Source organism: Myotis myotis, unplaced genomic scaffold, assembly GCF_014108235.1.
Source record: "Myotis myotis isolate mMyoMyo1 unplaced genomic scaffold, mMyoMyo1.p scaffold_m19_p_3, whole genome shotgun sequence".
Taxonomy (NCBI): Eukaryota; Metazoa; Chordata; class Mammalia; order Chiroptera; family Vespertilionidae; genus Myotis; species Myotis myotis.
This window is the reverse complement of record NW_023416335.1, coordinates 93,207,941-93,230,957: the sequence shown is the minus strand read 5'-3', so window position 1 is coordinate 93,230,957 and position 23,017 is coordinate 93,207,941. Positions and strand designations below refer to the sequence as shown.

Genomic DNA, 23,017 nt, shown 5'->3' with positions numbered 1-23,017 from the left:
CCATAATGGTATGAAACTAAAAATCAATCACAAGAAGAAAACTGAAAAACACACAAAGGTATAGAGGTTAAATAACATGTTAATAAACAATGAATGTATTAACAATGAGATCAAGGAAGAAATAAAAATATACATTGAAACAAATGAAAATGAGAACTCAGCAACCCAAAACCTATGGAGCACTGCAAAAACAGTCCTATGAGGGAAATTCATAGTATTATAGGCTGACCTTAAGAAACAAGAAAAATCTCAAATTAACAATTTTACTTTACACTTAAAGAAACATGAAAAAGAATAAAAACAAATCCCAAAATGAGTAAAAGGAATGAAATTATAAATATCAGAGAAGACATAAACAAAATAGAGTCTAAAAGAAACAATGCAAATCAATGAAACCAAAAAGCTGATTCTTTGCAAAGATTGATAAATCATTAACCAGACTTATCAAGAAAAAATAAGGACCCAAATAAATAAAATCAGAAGTGAAAAAGATAAATAATAACTAACACCAAAGAAATACAAAGGATTGTTAGAAAATATGAACTATATTTCAACAAATTGGACAATCTGGAAAAAATAGAAAAATTCCTAGAAGCACACAATCTTCCAAAACTGAATCAGTGAGAAGCAGAGAATATGAATAGAGAGATTATATATAATAAAATTGAAACAGGAATCAAAAAATGCCAACAACAAAAGTCCTTACAGGAGAATTTTACCAAACATTCAAAGAAGAACTAACACCTATCCTTCTCAAGCTATTCCAAAACTTTCAAGAGGAAGGAAGACTCCCAACCTCATTTTATTAGGCCTGCATCATCCTAATTCTAAAACCAGATAAAGACACTATAAGAAACAAAATTATAGGCCAATATCACCAATGAACATAGATTCTGAAACTCTCAGCAAAATATTAGCAAACTGGATCCAGCAATATATTAAAAAGATCATAAATGATGGTTAAGTGGGATTTATTTCAGGGATTCAAGGCTGATACAATATTCACAAATCAATAAATGTGATATATCACATAAATAAAATAAAGGATAAAAAATCATGTGATCATATCAATAGATGCAAAAAAAAGCATTCAACAAAATCAAGCACCCATTTTTGATAAAAACTCTCAGCAAAGTGGAAATAGAGGGATCACATCTCAACATGATAAAGGCTATATATGACAAACCTACAGCCAACATCATATTCAACAGGCAAAACTAGAAGTGTTTCCCTTAAGAACAGGAACAAGACAAGGATGTCCGCTTTCACCACTCTTATTTAACACTAGAGGCCCAGTGCACAGATTCGTGCACCAGTGGGGTCCCTCAGCCTGGCCTGTGGGGATCAGGCCGAAACTGGCTCTCCAACATCCCTTAAGGGGTCCTGGATTACAAGAGGGTGGTTCTTGGGCGATGTACCCCAGAATCAGGCTCCCTCCTCTCTGATTCTAGATGAGTCACCCGAGAACCACAGCTGCCAAGTCACCACAGCTCAGCAGTTCCTCCATTGAGTGGCTTCCCCCTGGTGTGTGTCATAGCTACTGGTTGCAGTTGGAGCGTCTGCCCCCTGGTGGTCAATTTGTGTCAAAGCTACCAGTCAGACAGTCGCTTAGGCTTTTATATATACACTAGAGGCCCGGTGCACAAAAATTTGTGCACTCAGGGGGGTGGGGGATCCCTCAGCCCGGCCTGTGCCCTCTCGCAGTCTGGGACCCCTCAGGGGATGACCACCTGCTGGCTTAGGCCTGCTCCCTGGGGGAATCGGACCTAAGCTGGCAGTCAGACATCCCTCTGGCAGCCAAGGAGCCCTCAGGGGATGTCCACTTGCCAGCGGGGACCAGGCCTAAGCTGCAGTTGGACATCCTTAGCGCTGCTGAGGAGGCAGGAGAATCTCCCACCATCACTGCTGTGCTGGAAGCTGTCAGCCTGGCTTGTGGATGAGCAGAGCTCCCCCTGTGGGAGCGCACTGACCACAAGGGGGTAGCTCCTGCATTGAGTGTCTGCCCCCTGGTGGTCAGTGTGTGTCATAGTGACCAGTCATTCCCAGTCATTCTGCTGTTAGGGTCAATTTGCATATTACCCTTTTATTATATGCCTGGTGCATGGGAGGGGGCTGGCTGGTTTGCCCTGAAGGGTGTCCCGGATCAGGGTGGTGGTCCTGCTGGGGTGCCTGGCCAGCCTGGGTGAGGGGCTGAGGGCTGTTTTCAGACTGGCCACAGCCCCTTCTGGGTGGGGGACCCCCTGGGGTGCCTGGCCAGCCTGGGTGAGGGGCTGATGGCTGTTTGCAGGCTGCCCACGGCCCCCAGCCACCCAAGCTCCCAGTGGAGGCTGGCTGGAAGCAGGTATCTGGGATTCATTTATCTTCTATAATTGAAACTTTGTTGCCTTTAGCAGAGGCCACAGCTGGCCAGGGTAGGTGGGAAGCTTGGCTTCCTCCATCGCCAAGGCAACCAAGCTTCCTGCTTGCTCCAGACGGCTGCCATCTTGGTTGGATTAATTTGCATATAGTCGCTCTGATTGGCTGGTGGGCGTGGCTTGGGGCATAGCAATGGTACAGTCAATTTGCATGTTCTCTTTTATTAGATTAGATCATGAAGTCTCAGAAAGAGAAACTAAACAAGCAATCCCATTTACCATTGAAGAAAAACTTAGACATAAACTTAACCAAGGTAGTAAAAGACTTGTACTTGTACTGGACATTGAAAAAAGAAAAATAGAAATAAGTGGAGGGATATACCATGTTCATGGATAGAAAGAATTAGCATCATTAAAGTATCCTAACTACACAAAGCAATCTATAGATTCAATGCAATCCCTATTAAAGTACTAATGGCATATTTCACAGATCTAGAACAAATACTCCAAAAATTTATGGAACCAGAAAATACCCAAATAGCAGCTGGAATCTTGAGAAAGAAAAACAAAGTTGGAGGAATCACAATACCAGATTTCAAGCTATACTACAAAACCACTGTAATCAAAACAGCCTGGTTCTGGCACCAGAACAGGTATATAAATCAATGGAACAGAACAGAGACCCCAGACATCAACATAAGCCATTATACCCAATTAATATTTGACAAAGGAGGCAAGAGCATAAAGTCGAATCAAGACAGTCTCTTCAATAAATGGTGCTAGGAAAATTGGACAGATAAATGCAAACAATGAAACTAGACCCCCAACTTAAACCATACACAAGAATAAACTCAAAATGCACTAGCTGGTTTGGCCTGCGGACTGAAAGGCCCCAGATTCGATTCCAGTCAAGGGCACATGCCTGGGTTGCAGGCTCAATCCTCAGTAGGGGGTGTGCATGAGGCAGCCAATCAATGATTCTCTCTTATCATTGATGTTTCTATCTCTCTCTCCTCTTTTTCTCTCTGAAATCAATAAAACCATATTTTAAAATAAAAATTATTTTTAAAGAATAAACTCAAAATGGATAAAATTACTTAAATGTAAGGCATGAAACCATAAAAACCCTAGAAGAAACCATAAGGAGAAAAATCTCAGATATTTCTCATAGCAATATATTTGTGGATATGTCTCCTAGGGCAAAAGAAACTAAGGAAAAAATAAACAAATGGAACTACATTAAAAAAAAAAACGCTTCTGCACAGCAAAAGAAACCATTAACAAAATGTAATGGGAGCCCACTATATGGGAGGACATATTTGGCAATGATACATCTGATAAAGAGTTATATCCAAAATATCTAAGGAACTCATACAACTTAACAAAAGGAAGATAAACAATCCAATTAAAAAAATGGGCAAAGGACCTAAATAGACACTCTGCAAAGTGGACATAGAGAAGGCCAAGAGACATATGAAAAATGCTCATAGTGAGATGCAAATTAAACAGACACTGAGGTATTACCTCACACTTGTCAGAATGCCTACCATCAACAAATCAACAAATGACAAGTGCTGGTGAGGATGTGGAGTAAAGGCAACCCTAGTACACTGCTGGTGGGAATACAGACTGGTGCAGCCACTATGGAAAACAGTATGGAGTTTCCTCAAAAAATTAAATATGGAACTGCCATTTGACCCAGTGATCCTACTTCTAAGAATATATCCTAAGAAACCCGAAACACCAATCAGAAAGAATGTATGCACCCCTATGTTCATAACAGAGCAATTTATAATAGCTAAGATCTGGAAACAGCACAAGTACCCATCATTAGATGAGTAGGTAAAAAAGCTGTGGTACATATACATCATGGAGTATTCTGCAGCTGTGAGAAAGAAGGTTCTCTTACCCTTTGAGACAGCATGGAGGGACCTGGAGAATATTATGCTAAGCGAAATAAGCCAGTCAGAGAAAGACAAGTATCACATTCTCTCACTCATATGTGGAATCTAAAGAGCAAAATAAACTGATGAACAAAATAGATCCAGAGACCTAGAAGCATGGACCATACTATCAAATCGCAGAGGTAAGGCAGGAGAGGGTGGGTATGTGGAATGGAAGAGATCAACCAAAGAACTTGTATGCGTATATGCATAACCCATGGACACAGTCAATGGGGTGGTGAAGGCCTGAGGCAGAGGGCAGGGGAGGACTAATGGAGTCAGTGGGGGCGGGGGGGGGGGGAGATAGGGACATATGTAATACTTTCAATAGTAATAGATTTTTTTTTTAAAGTTTTCCTAAAGCAAACCAGAACTAGAAAAATTAGGTTGGCCAAAATACAATAAACAGTATCCATCATGGAATAAGGTTTCAATATATAGTTGCTCACTCACTGAGTGACTGGATCAAGGAAGTTAATAATCAACTATCAGTAAACTAATTGCTAATTTTTTAAAAAAGGAATAAAGCTTATCTTTCACAGTTCTTCAGAGTTAAGGCCATTTACCCAGACTGTGGCAAGATATTTACCAGAGGTGCAAACTAATTTATGTGCAAAGAGTAAGCAGGGCTACCCTAAAAGAAAGTCACCAGCCAAGGCCTATGTGTTTCTAAGTTTCTTATTCGCATTCATTTCATTGTCTGAGTTGCAATAAAGAGAAATTAAAATGTGTATGGAGGGTCCACTACAGATATTGAATTTTGATTGCTGTTTTCCACTCATCAGAAAAAGTGTATTAAACAAAATGCAGAGTCACATAGTTCAAGCTACTTTCTGTTTGTTCATAAAAAAAATGCTTTATATGCAGAAATTTCAAGTGAGAAATATCAGGTCTCCCAAAGCAGCTATTATCAAATAAAACATCCAGAAAATCAATGCACTGAAAATGGCTATGACCATAACGTTGGATATAAGCCAGTGAGGTCATCTTTCAGTGTTTTTGAACTGTTTATTATACCCAGAAAGCCTATCTAAGAGTTTTAATTCTTTGATGTAAAATTTCTTACCATCCTTTATAGAGTATTGCTTTAACTATCTACTTATTCTTTTCACAAAACCTTGCTGACCGCTCTTATGAGGGAGGCTCTGAAAAAGAATGGTGTATGAGAGTATTTAGGATATTTTTGTTATACATAAAGAGGAATGGGCCATTGAAAGACCTAATCAGTTGATTCTCCCCCTCCAAATCAGGGTCCCCCTTCTACACAGGCTGCCTGTGCCCTCTTGCCACATCCACTTTAAAATGGCTCTTCATCCCAGGCAGCAAAGGGAGGAATCTCTACTACAGTGAGATGGCTCCCTCAGGCTTTCCCTTTTTGACCACAGGTGAGCCATTATGGAAGGGTGTTTGCGTGTGTGTGTGTGTGTGTGTGTGTGTGTGTGTGTGTGTGTGTGTGTTCATTCTCCCCAAACAAGAACACTTACCTGAATTTAAAATTATCAAAAAATTTGGTGTTTTAGGTAATCCCATATTCTGTTTAATTGAGAATTTCCACTTATATAAATCACCAGGTCACAAGCAAAGATGGAAAAAAGCTCTCAAGGTACACACTCAAGAGTTTAATGACAAAATAATACAACTTTTTTGAACAGTTGATATTTTGTTTATGTGTATCATGACTAATAGCAATGGCTACAATTTATCACATTTGAAAAGCAATCAACAGTTCAAGCTATACAAAATTAAATTAATTGAGTCCCTTTGTCACCCTGGCAGAAGTTAATAATTACATCATTATTAACTGTGTGGCCAATAGCCAAAATGCTTTTTAGCTTCTTTTGGTTTAAGATATATTATATATTAAAAACTAGCATATACAAACAAAGTGAAATAGAACAAAATTAGAAAAAATGAAGTTAATCTATTCAATCTGACAAATTCTATAGAGAATGCTATTCTCATTGGGAGAATAATCTTTCTGAACTAATCACTGTTCTAGGTCTCTGTGTATTTAATTTGTTTAACCTCACCACATTAGTGGTGATAGATGAGGCACTGAGGCCTCCAGGGGTGAAGTCACTGGCCCAGGAGCAAAGAACCAGGGCCAAGACTCAAATCCAGGTCTGTTTTACTCCAAATCATCTATTTTAATCAATGAACAACTACACTGTGAAACAAAGACCTTGTAGATGAGTACAGGAAACACCTTTAACAGTTATATGTTCAAACACTTGAAAAACAAAACATTCTTCTTAGAAATCATGTCTTAACTTTTATGATCAAGAGTTTCCTGAAGGCTACCTCTATGTTCATTGCATCATTATTCACAACAGCCAAGATATGGAAGCAACCCAAGTGCCCATCAATAGACAAGTGGATAAAAAAAAAAAAGTTGTGGTACATATGTACAATGGAATATTACTCAGCCATAAAAAATAATAAAATCTTACCATCAGCAACAACATGGATGGACCTAGATGGTATTGGCTATATGAAATAAGTCAATCAGATAAAGACAAATACTATATGATTTCATTTATATGTGGGATCTAAAGAATAAAGTAAATGAACAAACTAAATTGAAACAGACTCATAGTTACAGAGATCAGACTGACGGTTGCCAGAGTGAGGAGGGGTTAAGGGGTTGGATGTAAAAGATGAGGGATTAAGAAGTACAAGTGGGTAGTTACAAAATAGCCATAAGGGATGTAAAGTACGGCATAGGAAATATAGTCAATAATATTCTTTTTTGTTTTAAATATATTTTTATTGATTGCAGAGAGGAAGGGAGAGGGAGAGAGAGATAGAAACATCAATGATGAGTGGGAATCATTGATTGGCTGCCTCCTGTATGCCCCCTACTGGGGATCATGTCTGCAACCCGGGCATGTGCCCTTGACTGGAATCAAACCCAGGACCCTTCAGTCCACAGGTCAACACTCTATCCACTGAGCCAAACAAGCTAGGGCAATAATCCTAATATATAAAAAGCCAGGGGCCATCACGACCAAAACAACCAGACAGACGACCAAACACCAGGCTGCGTGGGGTGACCAGGCCGGCAGGGGGGGCAGTGAGGGATGACCAAACAACTGGACAGCAGGCTGCGTGGGGCAACCAGGCCGGCAGGGAAGGCAGTAAGGGGCAACCAGGCTGGTGGGGGGGGGGGGGTGGCAGTTGGGGATGACCAGGCCAGCTGGGGGGGGGGGAAGTTGGGGGCAACCAGGCCAGTTAGGGGCGACAGTTAGGGGCAACCAGGCTGGTGGGGGGGGGCAGTTGGGGATGACCAGGCCAGCGGGGGGGGGGGGGAGTTGGGGGCAACCAGGCCAGTTAGGGGCGACAGGGGCAACCAGGCTGGTGGGGGGGGCAGTTGGGGGTGACCAGGATGGCTGGGGGGGGCAGTTAGGGGTGACCACATTGGTGGGGGGTGGGCAATTAGGGGCGACCAGGCCGGCGGTGGGGCAGTGAAGGGTGATCAGGCCGGCAGGCAGGTGAGCGGTTAGGAGCCAGCAGTCCAGGATTGTGAGAGGGATGTCTGACTGCCAGTTTAGGCCCGATCCCCAGGATCAGGCCTAAACCAGCAGTCGGACATCCCCCGAGGGGTCCCGGATTGGAGAGGGTGCAGGCTGGGCTGAGGGGACCCCCCCCCCCCGCACAAATTTTGTGCTCCAGGCCTCTAGTCTATAATAATAAAAGCTTAATATGCTAATTAGACCCGTGGTCCTTCCGGACGTCCTTCCAGACAACCTTCTGGACAAAGCCAGGTCTATGAGGGAAGCCAGGGTCCCAGGTGCCTGCTGGTGGCCAGAGGGAAGCTGGGTCCCAGGTGCCAGAGGGAAGCTGGTGCCAGCAGGTGGGGGAAGGCCTACTCTTGCAGGAATTTTGTACATTGGGCCTCTAGTATTCTAATAACTATGTATGGTACTAGGTAAATTCTAGACTTACCAAGGGGAACACTTTGTTAAATATATGATTATCTAATCACTATGCTGTACACCTGAAACTAATACAAAATAATATTGAATGTAAACTATAATTGAATAAAATAGAATAAGATTTTTCTGAAGGCTAAATAGAACTGGTGTGTATCAAGAGTTTCAGAGGATCCTTGAGCAGGGCTTGGCTCAGTGAATAGAGCATCAAGCCTGCAGAATGAAGGGTCCTAGGTTCGATTCCATTCAAGGGCACATGCACAGGTTGCGGGCTGGATCCCCAGTAGGGAGTGTGGGGGAGGCAGATGATCAATGATTCTCTCTCCCTCTCCATTCCTCTCTGAAATCAATAAAAATACATTTTTTTTTTAAGAAAAAGAGTTTCAGAGGATGTTCCTCTTGGAGCCATCATTCTTCCATCTCTTCTTGGCCCATAGAATGTTCCCAACAACAGGCCAGGGACATAGAGAAATGGAGGTGAGGGTCATTAACCACACTAGTGTCCATGAGAGCAGTTCTGATGTCATTTATCTCCACCTTCCAAGAATACTGGGATGGCTTTGCATAGACAAGTGAAAAATATTGTCCATTAAGTCTAGGAAGATACTGTAAAAAGTTACTGAGAAAGATTTGTGTTAAGCATTACTTTAACTCAAGCTAATGTTATCTCCTGGCAAGAATGGCAACTATGAGGTGATATGAGGTTAGGACAGTTGGATCTATAGTTGGATGGAACTTAGCTCTGTTCTATGTATGCACAAATTAGATTATAGACCCTCAACAAAAGTTTTACTAGATGGATAACAAGAGTCAAGCAAGTAGTTGTCCCCAACTCTGGAATGAACCTGTGTTCTTGGCTGGATTGTGACCACTTATTAAACTCTAAAGAGTTTGGATCAGAAGCTGTGACACTGCCTGTTATACATTTCTGAGGGAGCTGAAAACCTGGGCAGGCACTAGAAAGAAACTTTGTACTGACTTTCTCCCAGGGTGCCCCTATGGTATCTACCCTTTCACAAATGAAGCAACCTTAAACCAAGTTATACAGGGTTTTTTATTCATGTCTCCTTTTCTTCCCTATCACCCTGTTTCTTCCTTTGTGGCAGTCACATGAATGCCTTGGCCTTTCCCAAGCCAGTAGAGAAAGACTCTCCCACTTTCCCCAAACTGCACAAGGTGGTGGTGGCCAGCTGAATCTCCCATTAATGAGGTACTATATAATGGGGGAGAAATTAGCATGATGAGAGGAAAAGTGTTGCTTTTACCTACTCTGCCTACTCCTGTGCCTGAGAGAGGTTCCCCAAATTTGAGTGACAGAGCAACTGACCATAGGCTCATGTTCCCATGTATTGTCTCATTCTGTACCTAACTCTTGTATTTGTCAATAAAAGAAAAGTCTGTGGCTGCTTATTCCTTTGTAGTACACCCTTATGAATATTCTATTACTAAAGAATATATAATAACCTTACAGGAAATTTGAAAACTGATTCTATATTTAATTATATTAAGAAAATATTAAAATTCTATTTAGGAGTGGGAATGGTATTGTGATAATATTAGGGTTTTTAATATATATATATATATATATATGTAAAATATTTAGAGATTGAATTATACGATATCTGGGATTGGCTTCAAAATAACATTGGGGGAGGAGGGTACAGCAGGTAGGGGTGTGGGTAAAACAGAATTGTCCTTGAGTTGATCATTATTGAAGCTGGGTAATGGTTTTCATGTGCTAGGTTTTATTTTGTTTTGCCATATATTACACTTTTTCTATAATAAAAAGCTTTTCAAAAAAGAATAAAAATTGGTTAAAGTTACTTTAAATTCACATTAGAAAATCATATTCTGAAAAAATACTTTAAAAATGTTAAATGGAATAAGATCCAAAGTTATACATAAGATACTGCATGTACATATATATTTACATATGCACATAAATAGAAAAAGAAACTACACAAAATGTGTATCCCTTCCTGGCAAGCATACATATTATTTTTCATTATTCATTGCTGCCTTTCTTTATTTTTATTTTTAAAATTTTCTTAAAAGAAAATATGTTTATAGTTTTATAAAATGTGTGCATGGTGTGTGTGTGTGTGTGTGTGTGTGTGTGTGTGTGTGTGTGTGTGTGTAAAATAAACAACATCGTGGTGAAAAAAAAAGGACTTGATGTGATACTGCCATTTTCTCCGCCTTCAGTCTCTGAGTCTTTTGCAGAGCTCCCAACAACATTCTACTGGGACAGAGCATTTGGCAGTTCACAATCTCTGTGGTTGCAGGCATCACTATGAGGACCCAGAAAAGAACTTGCCATTTTCAGTGGAAAGCAAGTTACTAGTTATAATCACTACATATTTTGAATCTGGATTTGCTGCACCTTTCTTTATAGTAAGACACTAACTACTTAAGAAATAAAGTGTTTTAGTTGATCCATAAAACAGATATAAAGAGGAGCAGTTTAAGAGGTGCAGTCTCTTTGAAAAATGGGTCAGACTGTTGAACTCAACATACTTGATGTGCTTGTAAATAAACCCATGGCATGAAAAATCTATACATATAAAAGCCTAAGTGACCAGAACGCCAGAATGACTGAAACAGCCAGTCGCTATGACATGCACTGACACCAGGGGCAGACGTTCAATGCAACAGCTGCCCCCTGGTGGTCAGTGTGCTCCCACAGTCAACCTCCCTGGTCCCTTCCCCCGGAAGGCCCTGATCAGCCCTGATGACTGGCCAGGCCTAGGGACCCCACCCATGCATGAATTTTGTGCACTGTGCCTCCACTAAATAAATAAAATAAAATAAACAACATTATATTGTTAATGGTGATTATCTCTGGGTGGTGGTGTTATTGGTCCATTTTATTTTTTTCTTTTTCTCTGTGTATTTTCTTCAATTAATAAGTATAATATGATCAGAAAAAAATATAGCATGAAATATTAAAGCTTGACTTATTGTTCTTTATAGCTAAAGGATTATATAGGACAATATAACATCTATACTAATAAAAGGGTAATATGCTAATTAGACCAGATAGACCAGACCTCTTCCAGACATCTGGAACTCCTTCCAGACAAAGCCGCAGTGGCTGTGAGGGCCGAACGAGGGCACACAGCAATGGTGGCCAGCAGTGGCAGCAGCAGCAGGGTGATGGGGGCAGTGCCTTCCCCTGATAGTCCTGGTTGCCTCCCACAGAGGTGGCAGAAGAGGCCTCGGTACAGTCCTGGGGTCCCAGTCCCAGCACCATGGCCCCTGCTTCCCCAGAGGCCACAGTGCAGTCCAGAGTCCTGGGGTCCCGGTCCCAGTGCCACAGCCCCATCTTCTGCAGAGGCGGCGGGAGAGGGGGCTGCACAATCCCAGAGCCTCTGCAGAGGCTGGAAAGGGTGTGACCACAGTGCCTCAACCTCCCACAGCCCCTCTCCCAGCCTGCCTGGCCCCAGATCGCGCCCCCACCAGTAGGTCGGGGGGAGGGCCAGTGCTAAGAAGCAGTGAGCCAGGCTCTGGTTGAGCCACACTCTCCCCCTTCCCCTGCCCCTGCTCAGCCAGAAGCCGGGCTCATGGCTGGTGAGCACAGCAGAAGTGGCATGAGCCTCTCCTGCCTCCACAGCAGGCAGGCAGTAAGGAGCAAGGGGTCCTGGTCTGTGAGAGCCCCGACTGCGAGAGGGATGTCTGAGTTTCAGCTTAAGCCCTATCCCCAGTGAGTCCTGGACTGTGAGAGGGCACAGGCCAGGCTGAGCACGCCCCCCACCCCCAGCCCAGTGCACAAATTTCATGCACTGGGCCTCTAGTCTATAATAATAAAAGGGTAATATACTAATTAGACCGGATGTCTTACGGACATCCTTCCCGACAAAGCTGGGTTTGGAGGAAAGCCAGCCCAGGTCCCGGGGACCTGCCCGCGGCTGGAGGAGGGAAGCAGCCTGGGTCCCGGGTGCTGGAAGGAAGCTGGTGCCAGCAGCCAGGGGAAGGAAAGCCTACTCTTGCACGAATTTTTGTGCATCAGGCCTCTAGTATAAGTATAAGAAACTATATATTATATTATGTGTAGTCAAAATATATTATATATTAGTATATATGTATTATAATTAATACTAGTAGCCCAGTGCATGAAATTCATGCACTGGGGTGGGGGGGGCGAAAGGGGCCCCTCAGTCTGGCCTTCACCCTCTCCAATCTGAGACCCCTCAGGGAATGTCCAACTACCTGTTTGTGCCCACACTTTTAACAGATAACAGCTCCATTGTTGTTTCTTTCTTATGCTTAAAACCATTGGAATTAGTAGGCATTCAAAGTGTGTATACATTTTGGGGGGACACCCTGTATATCTCTACTCAGTGGTGAAAGAAACCAACAGCAGATTTGGAACCCCCAGACAGGGAACCTCGCTCACTCCCCACATATCTCCCCACTTCACTTTCCACCTTCGTGGGCAGCAGGAGAATCAACATTTTCTCTCATTAATTCGGAAAAGTAGGTCCTGTCACCCGCTGCCCGGAAGAAGTGCGCTAGGCCCCAAGCAAGTGAGACTCAGTCAGGGCAGCCTTCGCTCATGGGTGCTGGAACCCAAAGTGCAAATTCCTCCTCTACAGTCGCCCCGACTATCCCACTGTTTCACTGAGAGAACGGAATTCCTCTCCACCTCTGGGTTCTTGATCTTGAACGCTGACCGAAGGCACCTCAGCGAGGGCCGCCCATGCCCACCAGGTGTGTCTGTCTGCACCTGCTCCTGCCTCAGCACCTGCATTAACCCCCCAGAGGTGATCTTCTAGCTGTACTGGCCTCCGTAGGAACAGGGCATCACCACTCCGCCCTCTCACTGTCATCTCACAGGCGCCCTCTCACTGTCACCTCAGCACCCAGAACACCCAGACACTCTCCAAAGGACGTGAGCGCATCAGAGGGGATGTGTGCACATCCTGTGGGGGTGTTAGGTATGCCGGGTTGATGGAAGTGCGGTGGAGAGGCGGGGGGGAACTTGTGCACACCTTGGTTTGCAACTGTTGCAGACGTGGGAGGGTGACAGTGTGCTGGGGGATGTTTGCACGCCAGGGGGGGATGTGCACACTGGAGGCCTCTGGCTTTGCAGATCCGCAAACCCCCATGGTGCGGCCAGGAGGACATCAGTCTGGCCCGCCATGGTGGCTGTCCCTGCGGTCCTGCACCTTCTGGGCCAGGAGGCGGCTCTTGGGCAGCCACTCCTGGGTGCTGATGGCCTGCAGGCGCTACTTCAGCTCAGTCTGCAGGCTCCGCTTGGCGCCTCACAGCTGTCACCACCGCCATGTGGGGAGTACAGACCGCCCTCTGCTGGCCTGCCTCCCCTGTCCAGGGCTCTCTGCGCTGCTCACCTGCCCAGAGTGACTGGGGCTGCGTGGAAGCCAGGTGTCCTGCCCTGCCCAACCTCGGCCGATCCGCCCCTGTGCGAGCTGCTGCCCCACCAGGAAGGGTCACAGATCTGGGTCCCAGGACCGCGGACAGCCTCAAGCGCTGCCCCCCACCCGGCAGGGTCACAGATCTGGTCCCGGACTGGACCGCGGACAGCCTTGCCCGCTGCCGCCCGACTTCAGTATGCAAATTAGCTGCCATCTTGTTGCTTCAGGGTGGGGGTCCCCACTGGGGTGCCTGGCCAGTCTGGGTGAGGGGCTGAGGGCCCTTTTTAGGCTGACCGCACCCCCTTCAGGGTGGGGATCCCCACTGGGGTGCCTGGCCAGTCTGGGTGAGGGGCTGAGGGCTGTTTTCAGGCTGGCAGGTGACTGAAGCTCCCAACTTCTCCTTTTTTTCTTTTTTTCTTTTTTTTTTGTTTTTTTTTTTTATTATTATTAGTTAAGGTATTACAAATGTGTCCTCATCCCCCCCATTAACCCCCAACCTCCCCCTCCCCACCCCCCGCCCCACACACTCATGCTCCCATCCCCCTGTTGTCCATGTCCATTGGTTTGGCTTATATACATGTATACTAGTCCTTCCGTTGATCTCTTCCCCTTACCCCCACCCTCCCCTACTTTCCTTCTGGGGATTGATAGCCTGATCGCTGTTTCTCAGTCTTTGGATCTGTCCCTTTTCATCAGTCTATGTTGTTCTCTATAATCCACAAATGAGTGAGATCATGTGGTATTTATCTTTCTCTGACTGGCTTATTTCACTTAGCATAATGCTCTCCAGTTCCATCCCTGCTGTTGCAAAAGGCAAGAGTTCCTTTTTTTTTTACCGCAGCATAGCATTCCATTGTGTATATGTACCACAGTTTTCTAATCCACTCATCTGCTGATGGGCACTTAGGCTGTTTCCAAATCTTAGCTATGGTGAATTGTGCTGCTATGAACATATGGGTGCATATATCCTTTCTAATTGGCGTTTCTGGTTTCTTGGGATATTTTCCTAGTAGTGGGACCACTGGGTCAAATGGGAGTTCCATTTTTAGTTTTTTGAGGTAGCTCCATACTGTTCTCCACAATGGCTGCACCAGTCTGCATTCCCACCAGCAGTGCAGAAGGGTTCCTTCTTCTCCACATCCTCTCCAACACTTGTTGTTTGTTGATTTGTTGATGATAGCCATTCTGACAGGTGTGAGATGATAACGCATTGTCGTTTTGATTTGCATCTCTTGTATAATTAGTGACTTTGAGCATGTTTTCATATGTCTTTCGGCCTTCTGTATGTCCTCTTTCGAAAAGTGTCTATCTAGGTCCGTTGCCCATTTTTTTACTGGATTGTTTATCTTCCTTTTGTTAAGTTTCATGAGATCCCTGTAAATGTTGGAAATCAAACCCTTATCGGTGGTATCATTGGCAAATATGTTCTCTCATGTAGTGGGTCTTCTTGTTGTTTTGTTGATGGTTTCCTTTGCTGTGCAAAAGCTTTTTATTTTGATGTAGTCCCATTTGTTTATTTTCTCTTTAGTTTCCATTGCCCTAGGAGCATTATCAGAGAAGAAATTCCTTCGGCATATGTTTGCAATTTCGCTGCCTGTGGATTCCTCTAGTATTTTTATGGTTTCCCATCTTACGTTTAAGTCTTTTATCCATTTTGAGTTTATTTTTGTGTATGGTGTGAGTTGGTGGTCTATTTTCATCTTTTTGCATGTATCTGTCCAATTTTCCCAACACCATTTATTGAAGAGACTGTCTTGACTCCATTGTATGCTCTTGCCTCCTTTGTTAAATATTAATTGGGCATAGTGGTTTGGGTCGATTTCTGGGATCTCTATTCTATTCCATCTTGTGCCAATACCAAGCTGTTTTAAGAACAGTGGCTTTGTAATACAGTTTTATATCTGGTATTGAGATCCCACCTACTTTGTTCTTCTTTCTCAGGATTGCTGCAGCTATTCGGGGTCTTTTTTTTATTCCAGATGAATTTTTGGAACGTTCGTTCTAGATTTGTGAAATATGCCGTTGGTAATTTAATGGGGATTGCATTGAATCTATAGATTGCTTTGAGTAGTATGGACATTTTGATGATGTTGATTCTACCAATCCATGGACACGGTATGTTCTTCCATCTGTTTATGTCTTCCTCTATCTCTTTTTTCAGTGTCCTTTAGTTTTTGGCATATAAGTCTTTTACCTCCTTAGTTTAAGTTTATTCCTAGGTATTTTAATTTTTTTTGGTGCAATGGTAAATGGGATTGCTTTTGTAGTTTCACTTTCTGTAAGTTCACTATTGGTGTAAAGAAATGCCATGGATTTCTTAGCATTAATTTTGTATCCTGCTACATTGCCGAATTCATTTATTAAGTCTAATAATTTTTTGATGGAGTCTTTAGGGTTCTCTATGTACAGTATCATGTCATCTGCAAATAAGGACAGTTTTACTTCTTCTTTTCCAATCTGGATGCCTTTTATTTCTTCTTCGTGTCTGATCGCAATGGCTAGTACTTCCAGTACTATGTTGAACAAGAGTGGTGAGAGGGGGCATCCCTGTCTTGTTCCTGTTTGTAGGGGGAATGGTTTTAGTTTTTGTCCATTGATTATGATGTTGGCTGTGCGTTTGTTATATATGGCTTTTATTATGTTGAGGTATGATCCCTCAATTCCTATCTTGCTGAGAGTTTTTATCAACAAAGGGCGTTTGATTTTGTCAAATGCTTTTTCCGCATCAATTGATATGACTATGTGGTTTTTTTCTCTCAATTTGTTTATGTGATTGTATCACATTTATTGATTTGCAGATATTGTACCATCCTTGCATCCCTGGGATAAATCCTACTTGGTCATGATGTATGACCTTTTTGGATCCGATTTGCTAGGATTTTGTTGAGGATTTTGGCATCTATGTTCATGAGGGATATTGGCCTATAATTCTCTTTCATTGTATTGTCTTTATCTGGTTTTGGTATTAGGGTGATGCTGGCTTCATAGAATGAACTTGGAAGTGTTCCCTCCTATTGGATTTTTTGTAGTAGTCTGAGGAGGATAGGTTTTAGTTCTTCCTTGAATGTTTGGTAAAACTCCCCTGTGAAGCCATCTGGTCCTGGGCTTTTGTTTGCTGGAAGCTTTTTGATGACTGCTTCAATTTCTTCACCTTCTATGGCTGTCACTGGAGCTGAGAGTTGGCTTTAGCTCTGAGGCCCGGCTGCAGCTCTGAGACCTCGGCTGCTGAAAGCAGGGATCTGGGTTTGTTTGGATTCTATAATTGGAACATTGTTGCGATCCTGCTGTCTGAAGCCCGGCTGGCCGAAAGCAGGTTTCTGGGTTTTGTTTAACTTCTATAATTGCAACATTGTTTCTTAGAGTTGCAGCTCAGAGGCTGGCAGCGGTAGGCAGGGAACCTTGGCTTCCTCCATCACTGTAGCAAGCAAGCCTCCTGTTCGCTTCAGCTGCCTGACTGCCGGCCGCCATCTTGGTTGACAGTTAATTTGCATATCGCCCTGATTAGCCAATGGGAAGCGTGTCGGAGCTATGGTTAATTACCACGTTTGTCTATTATTATATAGGATATAACTATATATTAGAATTAAATGTTATAATTACATAGTATATAATATACAGTTACTATATAAAAATTAATATCTATAAGTTCAAGAGAAATTCAAATTTTCTTTGAAAGTATATATAAGCTTTTAAGCAATGTTGATATAAAGTAATTTCAAAAGAATTTTAAGTCCAAGGGAAATAATTCCAAGGGAATTTTAAATTGTCACTGAAAATATATATTAAGCTTTTAAATAATTTTGATATAAAATCCTTTGCACGATCACCATTATGTATCAACACTCTTGCCTTCGTGTACTCAATTCCTTAATAATCACTTTTCATTTTCTGTCTAATTCCAGGTATATCAATGCCAATCCCAGTCTTTGGACTACAGGATGATTCCAAGGTCTTTAAGGAAGGGAGTTGCTTACTCGCAGACGATAACTTTGTCCTGATCGGCTCCTTCGTGTCATTTTTCATCCCCTTAACCATCATGGTGATCACCTACTTTCTAACTATCAAGTCACTCCAGAAAGAAGCTACTTTGTGTGGGGGTGATCTTGACACACGGGCCAAATTAGCTTCTTTCAGCTTTCTTCCTCAGAGTTCCCTGTCTTCAGAAAAGCTCTTCCAGCGGTCCATTCACAGGGAGCCAGGGGCCCATGGCAGGAGGACTATGCAGTCCATCAGCAATGAGCAAAAGGCTTGCAAGGTGCTGGGTATCGTGTTTTTTCTGTTTGTGGTCATGTGGTGCCCCTTCTTCATCACGAACATAATGGCCGTCATCTGCAAAGAGTCCTGTAACGAGGATGTCATAGCAGCCCTGCTCAATGTGTTCGTTTGGATCGGTTACCTCTCTTCAGCAGTGAACCCACTGGTGTACACCCTGTTCAACAAGACTTACAGGTCAGCCTTTTCACGGTACATTCAGTGTCAGTACAAGGAAAATAAAAAACCATTGCAGTTAATTTTAGTGAACACTATCCCAGCCTTAGCCTACAAATCTAGTCAACTCCAAAAGGGACAGAAAAAGAATTCAAAGAAAGATGCCAAAGTGACAGGTAATGACTGCACTATGATTCCTCTAGGAAAACAAAATGCAGAATATGCTCCTACAGGCAATATCAACCCAGTGAATGAAAAGGTTAGCTGTGTGTGATAGACTAGTTGCCTTGGCAACCACGGAGCACACACTGAACAAGTTTTCACCTATCTGGAAAAAAAAGAAAAGAAAAGATAATAGAGAGACTGGAAAAAATTAGGCGGGTTTATTAAAACCAACAATAATATCTAGATGCCTCATTTTATTCCATCAGTTAAAAGCAGGGTTAAATGCCACAAAATGTGCACTTCAAAAATGTTCTGACAGCATTTCAAGCTGTAGTTTTATGATACTTATTTTTAACATTGTAAATGATATGTCTTTAAAATAATTAGCTTTTATTGTATAATTATAATGAGGCTACAAATAAATCTAAATTAACTTTATTTTCAAGTGGAAACCTTGCTACTATGTTGTTAATTGATGGCAGAGGTTGGCTACTTACCGCTGTGAATAAAAATAGCTATAGATAGTGAAAAGTTGATTGAATATAATGGTCTCTTACAGAACAATTCTCTTTAAAACTTACCATAATACATATTTGTAACAACAACAAAAATGAGGCATTAAGAACAGTGTTATGAAGTTGATATTGCTAAGATAATTAAATGAAATACTTGACAACTTTTTCATAGATGCCACTTTGAAATATTCACAAAGTTGCTGTCATCTGCTGAATTTCAGGTTAATTCTTCTCAGAAATGAAAAAGATTTTACTAGTAAAATTATTTCATAACTATTGCTGCTTTCTCTTCTACTACCTGTGTTTTACTCTGAATTTAAAATGTGGTCTTGTTTAGTGTTTGTTCTACTACCCATCCTATCAAAAGGATAATTTAACATTACCAAATACATTTCTAAAAATTGCTTCTCCTAAATGGCATCATAGAGGCGTTTAGTAACTTGCTTCTTATGACTGCATCATGCATGCTCTCTTAGAGCACTAAGTAGTGTTGATGTAACTGTGTCAGCACTGAGGAATAGACTCAGGTTTTTGGCTACTGACAGCAACAGTCTTAGACTTCTCTGTAAAATGCAGATGTCTTTCCTATGGGTACCCATCAATCAGGTAAACTGATGCTTTCAGGGCAATCAATCTATGTCGTGTTTCCCTCCACGTCCTGCGTGGTTCAGGGTTCGGGTCTGGAAGAGGAGCCGCACACAAATAAAAGAGAAAAGACATGAGATAATTTGGAAATATTGGGGGACCAGGCGGGCAAGTCCAACTCAAGGAGAAGGACTTCCACTGTGCTCAGGCCTCACCAAGCTTTTTTTTTTTTTTTTTTTTTTTTTTTTTTTAAAGGGATTTCCTCACTATTTAAACATATTTTTTTTTTTTAAATATATTTTATTGATTTTTTAAAGAGAGGAAGGGAGAGAGAGATAGAGAGTCAGAAACATCGATGAGCGAGAAACATCGATCAGCTGCCTCCTGCACATCTCCCACTGGGGATATGCCCGCAACCCAGGCACATGCCCTTGACTGGAATCGAACCCGGGACCCTTCAGTCCGCAGGCCGACGCTCTATCCACTGAGCCAAACCGGTTAGGGCTCACCAAGCTTTTTATCGTGAGGTAGTGGTTACCACAGTTACACAGTTCTTGTGAGTTTAATTTGTTTTGACCATGGTTACACTTCCTTAGCCCATTAGCTTCCCAGATAAGATCTAGGGAGTGTTATAAGGTCCAGCCGAATTATTCTAAGAGGACTGTGCCCTCTAAGCTGGGACTTGTTTGTGACTTTGCCAACAGTTCAGTCCGAGGCTTAACCCTTTATCAGTTTCCCACAAATCTATATTTTTTTCTGTTCAGCTTTGGTTTCACAATCATCTACCAAGTGTATACTATCTATGAGGAAATGTCCTAAATACTAAGGATATAAAAATAATTAAAATAAGATCTTTGCCTTTATTTTTTTTAAATCTTTATTGTTGAAAGTATTACATATGTCCCCCTGTATCCCCCATTGACCCCTTCTAGCCTGCTCCCACCTCCACCCCCACTCCCACTCCAGGCCTTCACCTCTCTTTTGTCTGTGTCCATGGGTTATGCATATATGCACATAAGTTCTTTGGTTGATCTCTTCCCACCCACACACCCTTCCCCACCTTCCCTCTGAGATTCCTCAGTCTGTTACATGCTTCTGTCTCTGGATCTATTTTGCTCATCAGTTTATTTTGTTCATTAGATTCCACATATGAGTGAGATCATGTGATACTTGTCTTTCTCTGACTGGCTTTTTGTACTTATAATGCTCTCCAGGTCAAAGAAAATTACCTAATTGGAATGGTCCTTGTCAAAAATATTAACAGATTTATTTTGAGAATCAATTCAATCTCTTTCTTTCTTACTGGTTCAGAAAGTGGTTTGTTTCTACTCTGAGGACAGTTCTCTCAATAAGTTTCCTCATGAATATCAACCAAACACAGTAGGGGGAAAATACCACTTGAAGTCAAAATTTACAATTAATTTGGAAATATGTACTTCAACCTGGACCCAACCTGTGACTACCAAAGTTTTTAGAAAAATTTTTGTTCCACTTTCTTAAAAACTAACTCGCTTATTACTCACTGATATTGTACACCCTAGTTTTTTTAAAAAGCAGTAATATAATATTTTCTATTGAATGAGAAATAGTTTTTTTTCTCTAAACCATTTGAAAAAAAATTATAGATTTGAAAACTAAAGAACATGAGAGGTGCCATTGTATAATTTGAAAATGCATTAGGGCTATCTGAATTAAGTCCTTATAGATATATTGAAAGGTGTTTAGTTCAAAGCTAGAAATTATAGTGAATCACTAGAACCAAGACTGCATTTGATCTGAACTACTTTAATGATTATACCATACTAACTGATAAAAATACAAGTGTTAAAGTTTCGGCTCTTACGCATTTTGCCTTAGTTTATAATTCTGCACATCTCATTATATATTAAAGTCTACAGATTCCACCCATATACTCAATCTTGAGCAGAATGAGCATAAATACTGCCTAACAGATGCCTTTTGAATACATATATATTACAAACGTATATGTTATTCTCTCCATATGTATCTATAATTCAAGTGTATATTATAGGCAACCATGTATCTGTATACATGTGCAGACATGTTCCCATGCACTTCACTCAATATTTATATATTTATATGGAAGAAAAGCAAGTCATTAATCAAAACACTCAGTATATGCATACGTGTGCATGTTTGTATTATGTTGATTTAAATGTGAATTCATGTTGTAATATTTCTACGACTTTCCATTGCTGTTAAAGCAGATTAAAATGTAACAAGTATCAGTTATGTAAATAAACTGGAAGTTGACCTAATTTTATGGGAAAACTGTAGCGCAATTCTATGAGGGTTGGTAAAACAATGGTCCTTCTATATAGTTGATTGATCTTAGATAAAATGGTACCTTTTGGCAGTTTGTTTAGTCTGGAGACTTTCTGACTACTAAGGCTTTTTAAATACACCACTTACCCCAGTGAAATACAGTCCTTGAATGATTAATAGATCTGTAATTAACTCTGTCCTAGTCAATACTTTAAAATAAAGTAACCAATCTTACTCTACGTTAAGTAGAATAGCAGATTCTTCTACATTTAAAGAAAGAAATTAAATGCCATAATTAGAGAAAACTCTGTTTAAGACATTCTTAATCTCTTGGCCTCAGTGCCATCTTGTGGTCATTTTTTAAAGCGCTTCCGTAGACCAATGGAATTAAGTTATTGTACTGCTTTTGGCAAAGGGTGCTTCTCCCATTTGTGCATCAATGAAATGTATTTATAAAGTGTTAAATTATTCTGTGCCATATATAACAAAAAGTTGATGTTATTTGTGTAATGATTTTAATCAAGTCTATTCTGAAATATTTCAAGAAAGAACGAATACTGTAATTGTAAATAAAGTATACTAAAAAATAAATGTAATTTTGTGAGTCTATAGCTGTGTCTACTGAAGACAGTTGCTCTAAACCTCCCAGGCTGGGAACTCCAAGTACCATAAAAATACTCTGAGAGCACAGAGCCTGTGTTTCTGGAGCTCAGGCCCACCTGGTTGAGTTAGATTTATGGTCATGATCCAGTTTTGTTATCTTCAGCAGACAAATGCTCCATATTTGATCACATTTTCTGGATACACATAGCATAGGAACACAGATAACCAGCTGCTACTATACCCTCAGTACATGCACACATGCCTGTGGACACATTTGTACAGGTGTACACCAAGACACGCATAGTGCATTCACACACACACACACACACACACACACACACACACACACACACACACACATTTTCACTGGAGCTAGTTTCCTAAGTCAAGGAGACACTGTATCATTGAATAAACTGGAAAGTTACCCTCATTCATCATTTAACCTTTAAATATGGGAAAATTTTATGAAATAGGAAAAGTAGGTATCTTTTCCAGGTGTTTATTGCTCTATATGTTAAGTACCTGCCATGTCCATGCATTAAGCTGTTTTCTTGCTTCACATGATGGAATCCTCACAACAAGACTACAAGGTAGGTATTATTACTCCCTCTTTCTCATAGATGAAGAAACAAATTCAGAGCAGTTAGTAACATGCCCAAGGCCACAACACTGGCATGTTGTGGCAAAAAAAAAAAAAAGTGGTAAAGTCAAGCCTGGGTTATCTGACTCTGAAGCTTTTAATAAATGTTTTCCCTACTCAATCCAGACAGGAGTAAAAGTACTGGGTTCAGAAACAAAAGATGCAAGCCCCCATCTTAGCTTTCCTACTCA

General features: G+C 41.6%; 1 protein-coding gene and 1 pseudogene across 1 annotated transcript in view; both read left to right on the top strand.

Moving 5' to 3' along the window:
* HTR2A (5-hydroxytryptamine receptor 2A) overlaps positions 1 to 19,420 on the top strand; it is a 113,178-nt gene extending 93,758 nt beyond the window's left edge. The window contains exon 4 of the mRNA XM_036301232.1: positions 17,507 to 19,420. Within this exon, the coding sequence (XP_036157125.1) occupies positions 17,507 to 18,306 (800 nt within the window). The 3' untranslated portion in view covers positions 18,307 to 19,420. The remainder of the gene's footprint in view (positions 1 to 17,506) is intronic.
* Positions 8,909 to 10,650, top strand: LOC118649664 (annotated as a pseudogene).
* Positions 19,421 to 23,017: the final 3,597 nt, after the last annotated feature.